The following is a 21,153-nucleotide window of genomic DNA, read 5'->3' as shown; positions in this document are numbered from 1 at the left end:
ATTGTCATAGAATTTTAATAAATAAATAGCTCCAATCGGACTAGAAGGGTTAATATTATTTAGTTAATATTTAATGTTGTATTAGTAATATTTATTGATCTGTATTTTTTTCATAAACAATAATAAAAAGAAACAGTATAATAACTAAAGTTATATTAAAAAATAAATAAATGATATGTATAAACAATGACCTCGAGGCCGAAAATCCTGAATGCAACCCCACGTCCGACGGGGCTCCTTTCAACCTGTCAAAAACCTCATCTTCATCACTGGTAACATCTGTGACAAGAGCGCTTGGTACTTTGTAGCAAGTGCTCTTGTCACACTTGTCACCAGTGATGAAAATCGGGGACCTAGTTTGAGATTTTTTCAAATATAGCTCTCAACAACTGCTGTGAGAGCTATATTTGAGCACCAGACGTGTCCAAACGTCACAAATATTCATTGCCGTATCTTCAGTCTCATCCACTGGCCGCCTTTAATGGCCATGTTGACGGTTTCTTTTGACAACACCGCTGGAATGCAGGTCTTCTCACATGGAGACAGCTCGAAGTGCTGCAGCAACTGGTACAGCATCACCTTCACCTCGCAGAGGGCGAATCTTGAGCCTAGAAACTGTATGGCTGGCTTATCTTGCTTAGATTGAAGATATACTAGTTCTTATATCAGCGACGTCTATAACTTCCCTTATGGGATAATGTAAGAATATTATTGTAGTACTCTTTAGATAAAATGAAAAATAATTATGATATAGATGCGATAAACGGCTAATGGACCTTGAAGGATACCTATAATTATATATAATATTTATAATTCAGTGTTATTCTCCATGTTACTACTAACATAAACAATTTCTCATGTTGAAAAGCAAAACACTTCATGATAGTTATTAAGAGACCAACTATAATTCTATTCACTCAAATGTACTTACCGATACAATTCCTCGGTCCAACTCCAAAAGGCATGTACGCAAGAGGGTTGATGCTGTGTTTGTTTTCCTCCGAGAACCGTTCAGGATCGAACTTCAGAGGATCTGGGAAGTACTGGGGATCCCGGTGAAAGTTCCACACGGGGATGTTGAGGCCTTCACCTTTACGAATCTGAAAAATATAATATATAATGATATTTATATAATAATATAATGATATTTGTCAGCTTAAGACAGTTTGTCCACACGCAGTATGTAGACAAAGGGTATACGTTGTTATTTCCATGTCCATACGTGACGTGGGTTTAAGCAGCCATAGGGAGTGTGAAAGGTGCTATATTTTTCTGCTAAGACCTTTGATGTTCCTGAACCCACTTGTTCACAAGCTCTCATAGAGCCTACCGTAAACTTTGAAGACCTTTTCGGAGTATCTTCAATAAACTGATCAGTTGGAATTCTGACTTTAAGGGTGATTATGTGCCTTAGTGATTTCAACATTGAAGACTTTACTCACGATGTAATCCTTTTCAGCTTTGTCGTTAGCTCTTCCAAGGTTGTAGTCCTTGATGCATACCCTGTCCAAGGCGATAGCTGGCGGCCACATTCTGAGGATTTCTGTAGAAGATTAAAATAGGAATTTATTTCACAAGACAACTAGGTCAAGGAAATAAGCTGGGGTCTAGTCTACAATTACTTGCAAAAGCAAGAAGCGCAATGCGTTATCATAAAATGATTGATCATCATTTTACTATAAAAAGCTGATAATTTACATCACTTTGTCTAGACGGGATTAAAATATATTCATAATGTTTATTTCCTTACCCGAAACAACCATATCCATGTAAGTCATATTCTGAATCGAGTTGTAGACAAACTTGCCACCATTTCTAATCTCATTTTCTTTAATTTCCTGCGCCAGTTTCTCCTGAACCTCAGGGTTGACGGTCAGCTCGTGAAGACCAAAGGACATAGCGGATGAAACAGTCTCAAAACCAGCCATGAAGAATAATACTGCTTGAGCAATCAAGTCGGTGTCAGACCAAACTGAAAAACGACTAAATTTCTTGAGTCAACAAGATAATTTTTCTAGTTTTGTTGAAGCCAAAGAATTTCATTAGTGAATTGGGCCGTCGTTTGAGAGAATAAGGATTATAGCTCTGCATGAAATTAAAAAAAATTGAGAAATGAGAATTTTTAATTAATTTTGTTATAATTATCACATATTATATGTATATATAGTATTTTCTAGTTTAACTGTTTATGTCAATTGTGTATTTTATGTAAATAAATTACCTTTTAAATTGGGGTTCTACTTGATTAAAAGAAGGGGTAAACATAGCATTCTTAAATAAATCTTGAAGGCATTTTGTAATGTAAGCTTCATTTCAGGTATACAGGAGTAGCTTTACCTCTATTTATTTGCTTCTTGCCAACAGAAGATTCTTCAACAGTTGCAAAACCAGCATCACTTTCTAACACTGGTTGGTTATCATGTTCCAGATTTCCTGTAAACACAAAAATGGCATTTAGTAAGGTCGAGACATCATATTATACGATTATTATTTATGTATTTTGTAACTTTAATATAAATGATCATAGATTACGTTGTCTTAATCAAAGTTTACCCTTCTTGGCTTCCATGAGTAGATGAATCATGTCAGGCCTAATTATGTTATTCTTTTCTCTATCTTCCATTGTGTCCAATACAATACTTTGAAAGAAATGCTTGATTTCTTGAGAAAATAATGAAATTTTTAGTATCTGAAATAAAACAAACACGAATTTAATCAATCAATCATTTACTTTTTTTTTGCACCAACCACTAGAGCTGAAAATGACCAAAAATATTTTATTGACATGTAAAATTAAAGAATATAGTATGAAAGATAGTGAGGCATTATGATTCTCAATCATTATGGCCGATAAGAAGAAGCTTATTATGATCTCTGATCTATTTCCACATAATATTTATGTACACAGAGATACAAGAAAGAGAAATACTGTAAAGGAAGGTAGGTAGGTAAAAAGGCGCTGCCTATTTCAAGTGAAATTTCATGTATCAAACTCACTACAAAAATCTATTTAACTTACCGACATTAATCTTTTGGAGAATAGGAATCCCATCATCTTCATGACTTGCTTGAAGGTGAATGTGGTGGCTTCTTTGCCCATCTTGTAGAACTCATTGTCCTGTTCTACATGAGAGTTGACTTTGAGTCCGAAGGCGCAGGAGGCGATCACGTCGTTGGCGTAGCGAGCTGTCAGGTCCTTGCCCTCCACGTCCGTGTAGCCCACTATAAATGCGAAAGTTTCGATATGAGATGTTACTCAATTTTGCATTTATTAGACAGATTTTGATAAAATATGAGAAAAAATAGAGAACGAAAGAAAGAGCACATTTGTCCTGTGATAGTATACGGTATACTCGTACAGTTAGAATCACGAAGCAAAACTAGAGGATAATATCATAGTCTCCCGCGGACGTAGAATTAACGCAGTAAACATAACCCTGACATACAATACTTCATTAAGTTATGGTTTGATTTGGGACATTGGTCAGAGTTTTAATTTTTGAGAAAAATAATTTTAATTAACAACCCGTTATAACTTTATTATCTTTACTACAGGAAAGTCAATAGGTATATCATTATTTTTATCATAATCAGATTGTGAAAGTATAGTTACCTACACAAATCAAACATGTGATAATCGCTATTGTTCTTCCGTTATCATATAAATGTGATATGATTCGGTCAATGTACCGGGATTTCCCTACGAACGGTATTTGAAACAGGATTAAATAGATATTTTGTTATTTATTTTTTATTTAATGGTATTTTACTTGCTTTGTTCAACGCAAGATCAAACCCTATTTTAATAGAATATATGTAAAAGAATAATGATAATAATAATGATCTGCAGAAGTTTTGCAAGGCCATTGGATAGCAGTAGAACAAATTTTAAATGGTCATTTTAGAATACCCAATATTTAAATACGACACCACTATTCCATATTCTTACACTGAGGTGCTAATTCAGGCAACATTAAGCCATGTCTTTACTTTTTACTATTCTTGTTACTAATCTTCAAAAACCAAACGATAATGATTTCACATTAGCACAATCGACATCCGAAAAACATTAATTCAAACAACCAACATTTCCTTTTCATAATAATGTAATTTCCTTGAACCAATCTGTTATGCTTTGTGTTATACATTTCAAGTAATAAAACTCATTTATGCAATAAAGTGTCGTTGTATTGTAACATACCACCAGATTGTTGTATCTTGTTCTTCAAAGTCATCACCATCTGATCTCCGACCTCCACCATGAACGGCACCATCAGCCGAATCTTGGAGCTGGTGAACGCTGGACTCAACGTCGATCTCATATCCTTCCATTCTTGTCCTATAAAACCAGTGAAAATTATATATTTTTATCCTCGAATTATCCTCCATGTTGGACTAGTCGCTCTTCAGCTATGGAATATATTGTTTGTCAGATAGCCATCCACATGTATATATGTGTGAAGCTATTGTTCAGAAAGAAATTTTACAATCTTTTTTAGAAAATGTTGTGCTACGGACGTCACACGAGGCACCAAAGAAAGATATAAGAGATAATTTGTTCACACTAGACCGTTTAAAACACTTAACCGTTTAACTTTAAAATGTCTTACCATAAGGCAGGTTTTAGGCTCACGTATGATTAAATACAATCTATAAAATTATTTCTGAATAGGCAAACAAAAACCAATAAAATTACCCTTCAAAGCTATTAGGTTCCTGAAGAAGAAATTGTCTGTATTCTCATCGAAGAAGCTCCGGTGGTCGACGAAGTGCTCAAAATCCTTCACTGTAATCTTCTTGGCCAGTTCCAGGTCTTTGATCAATATCATCGGATTGGAAAACTCGAATTTGCCTACAAACCTGTGAAATTTGAAATACATTGCAATCATTGTGTAGACATTTTTGAGAGAGTGCTTTACTTTTTGTTACGTCATTTGAGTTAGTTGATTTAGGTTCATCACAATGACATATGTACTCAACTGTTTGAATAAATATTTTTATTTATCTAGTGTCTTTAAAAATTCTGATGTTTTCACTTTCAGGTGTTACCTAGTGACTATTTTTTTAATACTTTCTTTATAATAATATTATATTTAGAAGTAAGTGTAATATTTAAAAAAAAACTAATTACCTACATAATAAATACCAAAGTAATTGAAATAAAACTTAGATATTAAAATTGCTTGATAATAAAATAAAATTTGATTTACCCAGTAAATTAATTCAAAAGAACTTGTGAAAAAAAAAACATATTTATGATAGCAATACAGATATAATCACCTTTCATTAGGGAACGCATTATACGTCCTGTTCAAGTCATCCACGAAGTGATCTATACGCAACGTGACCCGAGCCAAGTTTCCTAAGAAGGGGACGGGGCTCAAGTTCTTGACGCCACACTTGCTGAATCTGGAGAACTTCTGGCGGTAGTAAAGAGTCAATGCCAAAACAACAATTACAGTCCAGATTATGAGCAGCATCTGAAGAAAGTATTTAACAAATTAGAAGACTTGTACTATGTGAATGTTAACGAGACTTAGCAGGAACCGTTTGATGTTCAAAGACAAGGTCTCGCTTATTTGGCTTTCACAAAATCTAGTTCCAACTTTCACAAATCTTTTGGAGTGCTCATTAATTCCCGAGCATATTTCCATAGAATTTCATAGAATAAGTGGGCCCTCAGACCACACGCACGTGATTATGCAGACTTTAAAGAACATGTAATTTTTCAAAACTACTCGTATATCACATCATAGTTCATACATTCCATTGTTAAACTGTTTTGAGAGGTCAATCTTTTCATAACATTGTATCATTACAATAATTGTAATGTAATATAAAAGCTTGTAACTGTGGCTTGTAATGACACTTAATTTAGATAAATTCTAAATAAAATTCTGAAACTCATCTAAATCGTAAATGCATTGTATATAGACATCAAATACTAGAGGAAAGATGAAACGCGGCTTTGTTTTATATCACGTGTTGAAGAAATTAAAAGTAAGCAAGACTTGCACAATAGTGTCGTTAATTTCAAAACAGGTGCTAACTTTTTTAACGTTATCAAATAGCAACTGTCCACAACAAAGTTATCTATAAAATTTATCTCTCATCATAATCAGTTGCCGCTAGTTGTGGACAAAAAAACATTAGGTTCAAGGTCAGAATTGATAGTCGCCGATGAGGAAACGGCTACAAAGAGAGATCAATTGGTTGAAATTTGTTGAAAATCAGCCATTATTATCATAGAGCAGAGGTTTCGTGGAGTGCAAGTGTCCATGTTGTTTAATCTTGTACCATGAGTAGGTAAGTATATCCATCTCCTTCGTGTGAGCGTTGCTCCGGTTACTTTCTGCTGTGCTATGGAGGATGCTAGAGCCCGTTTTACTACATTTTCATCTAAATTTCACACGGTCTGCCATTTAGGCAAGTGTAACTTCTTGACTATATCAAGCCAGCACCTTTTGCGTTTAACTCTACTGCCAGAACCAGGCAGATATGGCAGCCCAAAATTTTTCGTCTGGATCTTGCTTCAAATTGTGTAAATGTATAGTATAATATTATATATATTAATCGTCAATTAACAAATGTAGGTCATTTGTTAATTGACATCTTGGAGAAAAGGCTGCGTAGAAGTTTGTTGCGCCGTTTCTTCTTCAACTACACTTTGGAAGCCGGCGGTAGACTTAGTTTAAATATATTTTTTTTTCTGTGAATAAGTGATGAATATCATCCTAAATTATATAAAGACCTCGGTGGCGCAATAGGGAAACTATTTGCCTCTGAACCGAGCGGTTCCGGGTTCAAACCCGGTCAGGTCATGATGGAAAATGATCTTTTTCTGATTGGCCCGGGTCTTGGATGTTTATCTATATATGTATTTGATAAATAATATAGTATCGTTGAGTTAGTATCCCTTAGTTTAGGACTTACTTTGGGGCTGCTCAATCTGTGTGATTTGTCCTACATTTATATATCTTTGTCTATTTATTCTGTTTATATTTTTACAACCTCTATAAATTTAAATAGTACTCAAAAGAGCAGGATTCTGGTCTTTAGGCAATTCATAAGTGTGCGGATTCCTATGTGTACAGATTAATGTTCACAAATACTTACCTTCAAATAGTATCACGAGCAAATTTAATGCATACACGACATTAAGAGCAAACAACCGGTAAACGATTGCAAACAAAAGACAATCGCAAACAAAACTTGGAGTAAACGAGGTACGCGTCTTACCCGCGTGTAACCTATTTGCCAACTGATTAGAATGAATCATTTTTATCACAAAATATATAGAACAACGACAGCATACGATATCCACTAATAAAACATGCATACCAAATACTAAGGATAATTGTTATTCGAAAATTACTTTGTTTAAATTAATAACTTGTTAAAAATTAGTTACAAGTGAAAAAATATTTCCAAAATAAAGACCATTAAGATTGTTAATAGTCTTAACTTTATGTTTAAATAATGAAATAAATAAAAATAATATTCTAGCGCGCCACAGGGAGGCAACGTGCCCAAAATACTAGCAGCATTTCTTCGCTAGAGAATTGCTGAGCTCCCAAATCTCATTTGCTTTAAAAATATCCCCAGGCGCCCAATGTTTCTTTAGCAATGGGTAAAAAAAAACATTATTAATTACTTACCAGATAAATGTTATTATGTTACAAACTTCACCGCAGCCTTTTCTCCAAATACATCAATTGACAAAATGTGGGTCTTATAGTAAATATACACCATATACACCAGCAGAATATACACCAGCATTACTAATTGTTTTAATATATTATAATTCTGTGATAGTATCGCATAAAATTAATTCTATTGCCGTATCTTCAGCCGCATCCACTGCCCTCCCTTAATCCTTATGTTGAAGGTTTCTGGATCCAACTTCACGGGGATACAGGTCTGCTCACATGGGGACAGCTCGAAGTGCTGCAGCAACTGGTACAGCATCACCTTCACCTCGCAGAGGGCAAATCTTGAACCTGAACATGGAAATAAACAGGTTTTTTTTGAAATCATACTCTCTAGAGGGTACAGACGTCACTGGAAAATTCTCAAAAATCCCAGTGCGAACAGAAAGAGAATATATTATCATTATCATATCATATATCATTACTAGCTTTTGTTCGTGGCTTCGCCCGCGTGAAATTCCGAAAAAGAAAGAAAATCAAATAAACGATTTTCCTACTAATATTATAAATGCGAAAGTTTGTGAGGAAGTATGGGTACCTATATATGTGTATATTTGTTAGTCTTTCACGCTTAATCTACTAGACGGATTGATATCGGTACTTTTTATCGGGACGAAGCCCCGGGGCGCAGCTAGTATATTAAGTTTTTTTGGTTATTATATTTTAAAGAAAATACGTTGTGTATTGGACAAAATGAACTCACCTATACAATTTCTGGGTCCAAACCCGAAAGGCATGTAAGTGAAAGGTTGGATTTTGTGTCGGTTTTCTTCGGAAAACCTCTCGGGGTCGAATTTCAACGGGTCTGGGAAGAACTTGGGGTCCCGGTGGAAGCCCCACGCAGGAATGTTGATGCTCTCACCGGCTCGTATCTAAAGATCAAATAATGTCCTCATAATTCAATTCGAAAAAAAATCTCTAGCTTGTAGTTGTTATGTCCCACTGGTAGGCAAATACTTACCCTTTGAATTAAATCATACAGTAGTGTATTGAAAAGTAAATTAATTTAATGTAGAATATGAAAAAATCGTACATATTAACAACAAGATTTAATAACAGATGGGTCTCGTAAACATTATTTTTCACGGCTTCAAAGCGTCACAGAATAAGAATGAAATTGTGAATACACGAAGCTGAGAGAGGAAAGAAAGTGATATAATAGAGTTACTAACAATATAATCGTGCTCAGCTTTATCATTGGGTTTCCCTAAATTGTAGTCCTTCAGGCATTTTCTATCCAAAACGATGGCTGGAGGCCACAGCCTGAGTACTTCTGTAAATAAAAAAGAATTATTACACATAGTCATTGCATAAGTCTTGAATCCCGGACGAAATAAGAAAACTTATTGTTTTATTCTATCTTTTTATTATAGTATAGTAGGCATTGAGCATGCAGGTCGTCTGATGGTAAGCAAACACCGCAGCCCGTGGACACCCAATATGGTTCACCGATGCATTGCCTTTTGCGACTTTTGAAGTATTTTTTATTACTTATATATAAATAACTTGCCTGACACGACCATATCCAAATAAGTCATGTTCTGAATAGAGCTGTAGTCGAACTTGCCACCATTTTTGAGCTCATTCTCCTTGATCTCTTGAGCCAGCCTTTCCTGGACCTCCGGATGCATCGTCAGCTCATTGAGGGTAAAGGACATCGCTGAGGAGACAGTCTCGAAACCAGCAATGAAGAATAACACTGCTTGAGCTATCAAGTCGGTATCAGACCACACTGGAATTATCAAGAAAATATATCTTTTTTATAAATCTTTTTGTTCTAAACATCAATGTTTGATTGTCACCTCTTCATGTATACATATAGTTTGAAGTAGGTATGAAAAAGGACATAGGGTACCTATTATCCCGGAAGAATAAATGTTTCCGTAGGGGGTTTACGCGGGCAAAATCTAGTAATTAAATAAATGACAAACTGAATGATAAAAACATTTTCTCTCACCAAAACAGAGAAATTAAATTGTTGTTAAAGCTTTTCTATAGGTTCGATCGATTTTTCTCTCTTTAATCTGAGCATTTACCCGGCTGTTTCCCCTGACGTTGAGTGTCCAGGGTCCATTTTCCTACTTTTTCGTCTTTACTTCGCTTGATCGTCGGCATCCCTAGTTGTCAGACCATTGGCACGCATATCATATTTTTTTATTCGTCGTCTCTAGGTTATGTACGTACCTACCCTAGATCTATTTATACGTATTCGTCTTATTGCAGTCTTGGTGAGTTAAGATCAGAATCAAAATTAGAATAAAATATAATGTTTTGCAAATTACTCGTCTACACAATTTACTCTCTTGTTGTTACCAAATTCATACATTTATTTCAGCTCAGTCTCACCTCTATTTACATCTTTCTTTCCGACAGAAGATTCTTCGACGGTAGCAAAACCAGCATCGGCATCTTCTGACGTTTTCACATCGTGGACCAACTTTCCTGGAAATATTCATTCGTTCGTTATATCCAGTGTTTGTAAGTAGTTGTCTTACAAATTTATTTATACATAATGTTGTTAACAAATTGAATGATAATGGAATATTTTCACCATATAATTGATGATATGATTGTTCGACAATGGGCCCGCGTGGTAACTCATAGCTCAAACTCTTTATCGGATGGATAAAGAGGACGGAAAGGACGGAGGGATAAGGAGTAAGGAAGGCCAGTGCCCCAGCAGTGGGGACGTTTAAATGGCTGTTGATTATGATGATGATAATTGATATGTAGCATGAGTGACTTTTATTAAGTAGCTGTTGTATTTTTAGTTGTTTTTATTAGATAAAAATCTACAGACTGTGGTATTTTATCTTATCTATGAAAATCTTGTGATAATTCCAAAAGTGGCTGTAGAAACTTTATTAAAACAATCAAAGTTACTTTAAACTTTAGTTAAACTTTTTTAATTTGCTTTATCGTAGTGGTTTGGTCATGGAATTAGTAGAGTACCTACACACTAATTCAATGGGTTTGGTTTTGACATTGATCTTTGTCGACCTACGGTCAAATCTCAATAAAATTTCTACGTTGTCCATCGACGAACGTCAGCAAAACAGCGAAGGACGCTTTTCAGTAAAATAATAGTTAAAATATTTTTTTATTTACATAAATTTACGATTTATTATTATCACAATTGCAAACGTATTGCAGTTGAAGTAGCAGTCTATAGTATCATTGTGTTTATCATTTTAATAGCCAATCCCGTAAGTAATTGTTGAAAGCTTACAAGTAAATACTTGTTTCAAGTACAATTAAAGAAGAGTCAGATAAGACTGAGGATGTCAACGAACGACAGTCATGCAGTCTAAGCATAAAATAAATGATAATGATAACCCTTGAAGACTTAACAATCACAATATTATGTTTTGTTTTAATTGAAGTAATGTTTTTTTACTGATAAATAAATTTAAAGAAATAATGATTTATATTTGTCGGTAAATAGATTAAATTGTTTGAGACTAATTAAACAGTTATTAATATCTGTATGTTTTGATTGACCAATGATAAACAATATTATTTTTTAATTGTTACTAAAGTAACATTTATCTTTTTTGTAAAATTATCACGACATCGTAATCATTTGTAAAAATTATACCTTTTTTAGCTTCCATGAGAATGTTGATCATGTCTGGTCTAATGATATTGTGCGTCTCTCGATCGCGCATGGTACTCATTACTATGTTCTTGAAGAAATTCTTGCTTTCGTCAGAAAATAGGGACACTTTGAGTATCTGCAACAAATTATGAGTTTACAAGTCAAATCTTATTTTACTTTTATATTCGCGACTAATTAAATACCACTTAATTATTAATTTCAACATACTGTAACAAATCATTTGCTTGTAAGCTTCCAACACAAATCGACAAAAAAACTCCCAAAGTTTCATTTTCATAAATATTTATTTTAAACTAACCGCCATCAGCTTTGGGAACGACACAAATCCAAAGAACTTCATCAGCTGTTTGTAGTTGAAGGTGGAAGCCTGCTTGCCCATCTTATAGAACTCGTTGTCCTGGTCCGAATGAGAATTGACTTTGAGACCAAAGGCGCAGGAGGCAATGACGTCGTTAGCGTAGCGGGTTGTCAGGTCCTTACCTTCGAGATCCGTGTAGCCAACTAAAAGATTTACATATGTATAAGATAAGTTATGTCAGATGCCTTTAGGCGATTTGAATAAAATCCTTCTTCCGGGGTTGCTACGCATCATTGACCACGAAATGATGAAGATGTGGATATTGTTCGCTCTAAAATTACTAAAAGTATAAATGTGTACGATATTAAATAAATAAATAAATATATTAGGACAAATCACACAGACTGAGCTAGCCCCAAAGTAAGTTCGAGACTTGTGTTATGGGATACTAACTCAACGATACTATATTTTATAACAAATACATATATAGACAAACATCCAAGAGCTGGGCCAATCAGAAAAAGATCATTTTCCGGACCGGGGATCGAACCCGGGACCTCTCGGTTCAGAGGCAAGCACTTTACCACTGCGCCACCGAGGTCGTCAATGTAAGCCATAAATAGTAAATATGGATACATCAAAAATTTGTATATTGTATGACAATTCTATAAATATGTATTATAAATGTACGACGATAAATAAATGGTACTTAATCATTTTTGTACCTGTAATTATCTTGGTCATGGTTGATTGATGATTCTCAAGAATAATTTGACCTTTTAGCGTTTAGATCAATTTCTAATATAATCTTCACTAGAAAATCTTGACAATTTCTTAATATAAGTTATTTTGTCTATAATCCCGAATTTACTATCGGTGTTCAAAATAAATGACTCGTTTAGAGATGACTTAAAAAGCATGTGTAACAAAACCAGAATAGGAAAGGAACACAAATGAGTTTTATACCTCCAGACTGCTTTATTTTATTCTTGAGAGTGAGCACCATCTGATTCCCAACTTCCACCATGAAGGGCAGCATGAGTCGTATCTTGGAGCTGGTGAAAGCTGGACTCAGAGTTGACCTCATGTCCTTCCATTCTTGTCCTGGAATCAACAATTATTGGTATTTGAGTTACAATCTGGAGACTCAGTTAAGAAGTTGGTAATTATCTATTTCTATCTCATGTAAGCGCCTTTCGATTGCATACGTGTTAGCTTTTCTTCTCTTTGTTACCTTTTCACAAATTCAACGGTAGTGAAACATCTGATAAATTAGAGAAACGAGAACATTCGCTGTAAAACTAATTTCGATGAAACTGGTTGTAATCATATATTTGCTGCGTATGACATACAATTAGTATAAATTAGCTTCTTCTTTACTTTTGCCCAGGAATGGTTCATGTTATCTACAGGTTAAAACAAAAAATGCTTTTCTATGTTTTCTATTATAATGCTCTGTTGAAAATCCACCACCAATTTTGAGAAAATACAACACAGATATCAATAAACAACTAAAGTTTAACATCACGGTGGATAATATAGACAGACCATCTCAGTAAAAAACCTCTTCTGTGTCACTATTACTGTTTACTACAAACCTTTTAATGAAAACAGGTTTCTTCCAAATAAAGGGTCTGCAACTTCGTCAACGAAGGCGCGATGATTGAGAAAGTATTCGAAGTCCTTTATTGTGATTTTCTTCACTAGTTCGATGTCTCGGATCAACAGCATGGGGTTCGTGAACTCGTATTGTCCCACGAATCTGGCAAAGTATTATAGCGGAATAATCATTATGTTCCAAAGTATCTCTAGTGACAATAGTAGCTCCTGGCCTGTTACTTCTTGAAGCCCTATGTCTGAGGAGATTTTAAAGTATCGTTTATAATTTTTACATTCGTTCGCCTGTGTGTGTTCGACATCAACCTTACCAAACTCATGTGACAGTTGAGCAGCATTTAAACCACAATGCTGTTTCGGTTCCGTTGTAATGAACCTCGCAAATTTAGTCGAGTCAAACGCTAAGAAAGATAAATATTGAAACCTAAGACCAAACAATTCACAAGTATCTTAAACACTGCAGCGCCCGTCTGTGAATGAGGTTCAACTCAAAATCAAAACTCTCAAGCGATGTTACAAGCTTGTCTCAAAATAATATTTCTGTAAAACAATAAGTATATACCATACCAACTAATATTATAAATGTGGAAGTACGTTTGTTTGTTACCTCTTCACGCTGTATTAATACAACCAATCTTCTTGAAATTTTGCACATATATAGATTGAAGTACGAAGAAGGACAGAGAGTACCTTTCAAATCTTATAAATTACGCGGGCGAAGCCGCGGGTCGCTAGTATAAAATATGTAAAAACAAAATTACCTTTCATTTGGGAACGCATTGTAAAGCCTCTCAATCTGATTCGATATATGGTTGATGCGAAACGTAACGTTACCCATGTTGCCAAGCATGGGTACTGGTCTGAAGTGCTTGACGCCATGCCGGCTGAACCTGGAGTAGACCTGGCGGAAGTAAAGAGACAGGGCCGCGACGATAAGCACAGCCCAGATTATGAGCAGCATTGTCTGAAAGTTGAAAGGTCTTAATGACTGAACTCCGTCGCTGGTTAATAAATAAATTAATAATAAATATATAAGGACAAATCACACAGATTTAATTAGCCCCAAAGTAAGTTCGAGACTTGTGTTATGGGATACTAACTCAACGATACTATATTTTATAACAAATACATAAATAAATATCCAAGATCCAGGCCAATCAGAAAAATATCATTTTCCATTTCGATCCGACCAGGGATCGAACCCGACCTCACGGTTCAGAGGCAAGCACTTTACCATTGTGCCATCGAGGTCGTACTACTAGTTGCAAGACTTCTATAACTCTCTCATGCATCTGAGTTACTTCACGTGTCAGTAGAACCGCGACAGAAAAAAGGAAAATTTACTAAGAAAATACGTGTATCTTTGAATTTATTCCTAGATTTTACGTTTTTATTTGTTTATTTATATATCATACAATAGAAGCCTTATTCATACATATGTATAAGTTATAAAGTGACTCGTATGTACGTTGTTAAACATACCATCATATAAAATATTTGTTATTAGTGTAATCTTGTGAATACACAATTATGTATAGGTTATTATAGGTACAGTGAGATTTGTTTAATGACAATCCAAAGGCACGTGCTAATTAGTATATCTACAATTCTACATATGTATATAAACAAGGTACGTATATTAAACATGCGACAGTGATACCTAATTATGGCTCAAAAGGTACCATGAGCACTATATAGGTAGATTCACCAATCTATACATAAAAGAACAAGCGTTTTTTACTAATCAATGCCCAGCCTAAACCATAGAAGCTATAAACGTGAAATTTGGGCAGTAGCTTTAGGTTATTACGTAGTGCTCAGTTATGAAAGGTATTTTCAAAATTCGACCCCTAAAGGGGTAAAAATTGGGGGTAAAGTTTGTATGAAATATAATGAAAATCTTTACTGATCTATTTGAAACTTGGCACAGATGCTATGCAACAAAAATAAAGAAACCCGTGTTTACCAGGATTTTTTAAAATTTGACCTTTAGAGTAGTTAAAGGAGGGTGAAAATAAATAACACAGATTTTGTATAAAGTTTCAACCTACGTCCACGCCTGTCAGTGTCAAAACCTATAGAAACAACAGTTGCTTTGTTGTTTTCTACGAAAACGAAGCTACTACGTGCTATCTCGTCGCAACGGAGCACGACTCAGCAATGCGGCATGGCTCTAACCGACCGCTAAACAGACATATACCTACCTCTTTGAGCACTAAATAAATATATAACTACAATGCCTGAAAGGTATCAGAAGTTTTCTACAAAGGACACATATCTATTTGCTTATAAACATGATTTTTTAATATAAAAATATTGTACAATATACCAACAGCTACCATTATTCGAGGGCCCAAAGTGCCAAATTACAATATAACTACTTAAAGGGGGGTTCCTTATTTTGTTCTAGAAAATTAGCAATTAATAAAATCTTTTATTAATTCAATTCATTTCATTTCCTAACTCTTTAGGTTGCTATTTGTGGTATTCCGGTAATTGTTATAATGTATACGGATGTAACTATATTATCGAGACAAAGCACAAATCTTTGAATTGTTGTGGCTGACGTTTCGTGTGACGTTGCAGTCAGGCTGCTGCAATAAAGTTGATCACAACATCACACGAAACGTAAACAATTAAAAGTCAAAAGTTATGTGAATTATGATTAATTTTCACAAATGTTTGATTGACTATTATACTTATATATTATGTAAGTAATGTAATTATGATTCAAAAGTCAGGCATAATGTTATATGAAGTAAATATTTTTTTTTAAGTTTTAACTATTTTCACTGTGAATAAAATTTATTCACAGTGAAAATGGTTAAACTACTACTAACGATACAACGAACTACAATCTAATATTACTTAAAAAAATAAATGTCATAAATTTTCCCAAAAAAAAATTAATAAAGAAAAACATCGAAAACAAAACACTTACACAACACTTATAAATAACACACACAAAATAACAAACTGGTCGCCCTGCAAGTAACACGACTGGTTGCCCCACCGGTTGTTATACATATGACCACACGCTGCGGAGTTGCGGAGTATACTTTATTTGTATGGACAACAACTTGCTTATGATGAACTGATTTAATGATATGACTCAGCGAACCTTGCAAGTGCGTCGTAGAATTGATGCAACGTATAATATGCAAGGACCAAAAAGGTATAAGGCAATTTACACGTTGTGAAAAAGTGGGTGTTGTCTTTCCTTCAAATATCCTGAATTTTCCAGGTAGTAACCTCAATCAGTTAGGCTTCTGAAGTGACGGCTTGTCCTCATTGAAACAAACATTACTCGCATTATGTGTATGTGTAAAATAATAATAAATATATATATATATATATATGGACAAATCAGATTTAATTAGCCCCAAAGTAAGTTCGAGACTTTTATTATGGGATACTAACTCAACGATACTATATTTTATAACAAATACATATATAGATAAAAATCCAAGACCCGGGCCAATCACAAAAATATCATTTTCCATTTCGATCCGACCAGGAATCGAACCCGACCTCACGGTTCAGAGGCAAGCACTATTCCTCTGGGACCAACCTAGGTACCTGTGCAAAAATGGTTGGGTCATTTAATATTTTTTCCAAATCGTTCCCATAGATGTGGCCTGTTTGATCTCGAATCTATAACTATGTCTATTCCAAATTTCATCGAAATCGTTCAGCGGTTTATCGGTGAAAGCGCGACAGATAGACTTGCATTTACTTATATAATATTTGCATAATATATATATATATAGAGAGTTGCCTCGTTTAGAAACTCATATTTGACGTATCAAGTGAAAGGATTTGCATTTCACTCAACAACTAATTTTAATGTTATAAAAAATAAGACTATAGTCATTTATATTTCTTGTAAGCGAATTTCTTTATTTTCTTAGCCTATTTCTTAAATAACGCAAAATAACCGGCCAAGTGCGTGTCGGGCCTCGCACAGTGTAGAGTTCCGTAGTTTAGTACAACAAGCAAATTAATACAAGTTTAATCGTCATCGTTTAGTCGTCCCACGTTGTAGTGGAGGTACCCTAAAATATTTTAAAGATTTTATTTAATCACTTTGTCAGCGTGATTAATGTGTGCACTCATATGTGACGACGACCTCGGTGGCGCAGTGGTAAAGTGCTTGCCTCTGTACCGAGAGGTCCCGGGTTCGATCCCCGGTCGGGTCATGACGGAAAATGATCTTTTTCTGATTGACCCGGGTCTTGGATGTTTATCTATATATGTATTTGTTATAAAATATAGTATCGTTGAGTTAGTATCCCATAACACAAGTCTCGAACTTACTTTGGGGCTAGCTCAATCTGTGTGATTTGTCCTAATATATTTATATATTTATATTTATTTATTTATTTATTTATTTATATACCAAATTACTTCATTATAATATTTTTGAGCTTCACTGCGGACGGACGGACAGACGGACATGGTGAAACTATAGGGGTTCCTTGTCTGCATGACCACTGAACCCTAAAAAGATGAATAAAAAATTGAAAAATGCTTAAATTTCTGCTATATCTGAAACATGATCATTCGACGCGAATGCTTGAACATTGCGTACTTAGTGTAAGAGCTTTTATTTACCACTATGAGGAATCAGCTATGTGTGCCTAATCCGCCAAACTTTGGCGAACTGTGCCGCCATGTATTAATAGGCATTATTCACTATGTGAAGTTTAATCACGCCATCTTAGGGCAGCGAATGGAACTAACAGATTTTTCATAATAGTGCTTCTCATGGCGGCTACATGCTATCGCCGAACTCCGACAGATGGCGACGCGAATGCACGAATATTTGAGCAGTTTGTATATGTAAGAACTTTCGTAAGAATACCAGCTATGAAAATTTAAAATTTGGCGATCTGTTTCGCGATAATGCGCAGCCGGCATCGGAGATTTGCATGTAATGATGACAATGAACAACACGTGATGACAGCATTCTTTGTTATATATCATGCATGGCTCCTATACATGGCAAATAATTCATCATAAGTATTTTCTGGTCGTTCCAAGCTGTAAAAATCTCACAGACAAACAACGCAATGTACGTAATTTTCGCGTCGGCGTCTACTACCCGAGTTCGCCAAATATATAGCCGGCAATACGTATTCGGGAAAATAGAAGTACATTGCTGGTTTTTGTTGCGTTGGCTCGATATTAAGCTCGAAATACATCAATATAGGTACATCAAATCCCTAAGAAGATAGAAATTTATCTGTGTTTTTCGGAGGCGATGGCGAGATTCCGCTTCTCTCACCCACTTTGTATCAAAAATCTCAAATGTTTACAATAGTAACAGTTATGGTCTTCCAGATTAAACATATAGTAGACTAACCGCCCGTCCCGACTTCGCACGGGTAAAACATAATACATTATACACCTAAACCTTCCTCAGGAATCAAACTATTAATAAATATAACCCGCATCAAAATCCGTTGCGTAGTTTTAAAGATTTAAACATACAAAGGGATATAGGGACAGAGAAAGCGACTTTGTTTTATACTATATATAGTGATATTGTGGACTGAGAACCTGTTTTTTCACAGCAGGTTAAAATCTAATGTTAACCAACGAAACTAAAGTTAAACAAGAAGTTGCAAGTTCAGGTTTGAACTCGAAAGTTGGTGAAATTGTTTTCAAACCGCGAATGGGGGTTGTAAAGAGGTTGAAATTGATTACGTTCAAGATATAAGAATTTGGGGGGGGGTCAAAATAGTTAATAAATAGCAGTTTTGATTATTTCCTGAAGAAATTGATTACTATGAAAATGTATTTTATTTAGAAGTAGTTAATTACAATAAAAACTAAAAAGCTATTCTAAACTTAAAAAAAAAACAAAATTAATTAATTAAATTGCAAATTATACATATAACAAGCGAGTTGTCCCGCGGCAAAGTGCCCAAAAGGCTGGCAGCATTGCCGATGTGCACTGCAATGCTGAGCTACTGCCTAAAAGCTTCTAGCATATTTATTTTATCTATGCTTTTAGCCCTTTGGTAACGAGACACCAGATTTTATTTATTTTTAAATTTTATTTATTCCAGAAGAGAAAGAGAATATTCTACAAAAAGCCAATTATAGATTCCCGCCAATAGAAATATTAAAATTAAATGGTGTGTGGTTCCGCCCTAGAATAGGACCACAGTATATCCTTTCGTGGATGGCGTACGAGGCGACTAATGGACATATTACACCTTGGCAGTTAGTGCAACAACAGCATTTCAAAGAGGGTTTTCTTCCAAACATAGTCTTATTTTCTATCGGATCCGAGGCGCCACAGCTGCGAATATTACAGTTAATATGAGACGATAGGGAGTTATATATGAAACGTTTAATATATGATACTACTAGCTTTCGCCTACGGCTCCGCTCGCGTGAATTTCCCACAGGAACGGTTTCGAGATGAAAAGTACCCTATGTCTTTCTCCGTCCGTACTTCAAACTACATTTATGTAACATTTCAACAATATTGGTTGAGTAGTTCACATTTATAATATTATAGTTGGGATTGGGATTTATCTACAACTCTAACAAACTTTCTATTGCAAGTAAAATATAATGTAAACAATAGAAGCAGCTCCAAAATTCCGGCAATTGATTAGACATAGAACGTTGATTACGCGTGACGCGGAATTAAAAGAAAGTGAAAAATTGCGCCCCGGGATTACGGGAATTACCTGCGCATCATCTATCAAGTTCATCGGGAGACGATGCCGATGGAAATGGCGCGAGTTGCCAGATATAGCGTTTCCTGAACAACACAGAATGTACTGTCTAGTGTTACCACTTGTAAGCACACGATGTATTTTGACAGAATATATTATAAAAATACTTGAATAGGCAATTGAGTTGGCTTTAAGTATCAATAACACTATCAATATTCTAGATGATTATCAATACCAGTTATAGATAGTTAATGTCAACCAACCAAGAAGATACACGATGATAATATTCCTTCTTCATAGTCGTATTACGTCGAATTAAACACACATAACAACTTTCTTGGCATTAGTAATGGATTGGTTTGCCATTGCCTTCTCCATTTCACACACAAGTTAATAATCAACCAGTGTGCAGGTTTCCTCACGATGTTTTCCTTCACCGGAAGCAAGTGGTGACCGATGAAAACTATTATACATGAGTCAGATTGGTATACAAACTCATGTGGCACGAATAGGATTCGAACCTGGTTGGGACCTTTTGATCCAGAGGCCGGCATCTTAATCATTACACCACCACCGCTTCCATAATAAAAAAACTACTTACAAATTATAAGCGAAATAAATAATATATGATAATATTTATTATAATTAATATTATAAAGATATGTAAATTTTATTTTGTGTGGAATATTTTGTCATTGCCACTGACCGGATAGAGTCTTACGCCACAGAGAGTTTTCTCCGATTATGTGTCAAAGGTTTACCAAGTACGATGGATGGATTTGATTCAACTTTTCGATTGTGATTTTGCGTGCACATAAATAATGGAGAAAAATTATAAAATGAACTTCTATTTTGCTTGAGAATGGGATCTTAGTACCATTTACAGTACTATTGAGACAGTATATGAAGAGTACTACGTACTACTGACCCAAACGTAGACTGGAAAATTTGATAGAATTTTTTTTCATCAAGCTCTTGTGACTTGTACTAGCAAAAGAGGATTTAGGTCCTTCCGACACCCTAATGCTGGAAATTCTCGAGCGCCAAGTAACTATTTTTGGATTCTATCCCGATTTCCACGACGTGAGACTTCTTGTGTTTTATTTTTAACTCCCGATGAAAAAAAGTGTTCAATAATATGCCACCCTCTGAGTAACATTATTTTTTTTATTGAAGATAGTCTACTTTGTTAAGCTTTTACTTGATTTTCATTCC

At 35.0% G+C, this 21,153-nt stretch overlaps 1 protein-coding gene across 1 annotated transcript; it reads right to left on the bottom strand.

The window, feature by feature from the left end:
• Positions 1–19,989, bottom strand: LOC128673884 (uncharacterized). Its single transcript, XM_053752037.1, has 21 exons — positions 19,951–19,989; positions 14,005–14,207; positions 13,225–13,388; positions 12,593–12,730; positions 11,627–11,829; positions 11,308–11,443; positions 10,056–10,151; positions 9,220–9,441; positions 8,882–8,982; positions 8,413–8,581; positions 7,837–8,000; positions 5,281–5,480; positions 4,697–4,860; positions 4,202–4,339; positions 3,020–3,222; positions 2,554–2,689; positions 2,338–2,433; positions 1,751–1,972; positions 1,443–1,543; positions 932–1,100; positions 1–608 (listed from the first exon to the last, which is right to left on the bottom strand). Exons 1-21 carry the CDS (start codon positions 19,972–19,974, stop codon positions 442–444), a joined length of 3,216 nt encoding a protein of 1,071 aa, XP_053608012.1. The 5' UTR covers positions 19,975–19,989; the 3' UTR covers positions 1–441.
• Between the last annotated feature and the right edge of the window lie 1,164 nt (positions 19,990–21,153).

This window comes from Plodia interpunctella, chromosome 11 (assembly GCF_027563975.2).
Source record: "Plodia interpunctella isolate USDA-ARS_2022_Savannah chromosome 11, ilPloInte3.2, whole genome shotgun sequence".
NCBI lineage: Eukaryota > Metazoa > Arthropoda > Insecta > Lepidoptera > Pyralidae > Plodia > Plodia interpunctella.
This window is presented reverse-complemented; position numbering and strand designations above follow the sequence as displayed.

Coding starts and splice junctions, on each gene's coding strand:
- LOC128673884 (XM_053752037.1), bottom strand. CDS start 19,974: ATGAACTTGATAGATGATGCGCAG. Junction 8,001..8,412: donor TGGACCCAGAAATTGTATAG/GTGAGTTCATTT, acceptor TTCCATGTTCAG/GTTCAAGATTTGCCCTCTGC. Junction 3,223..4,201: donor CAAGATACAACAATCTGGTG/GTATGTTACAAT, acceptor TCGCATTTATAG/TGGGCTACACGGACGTGGAG.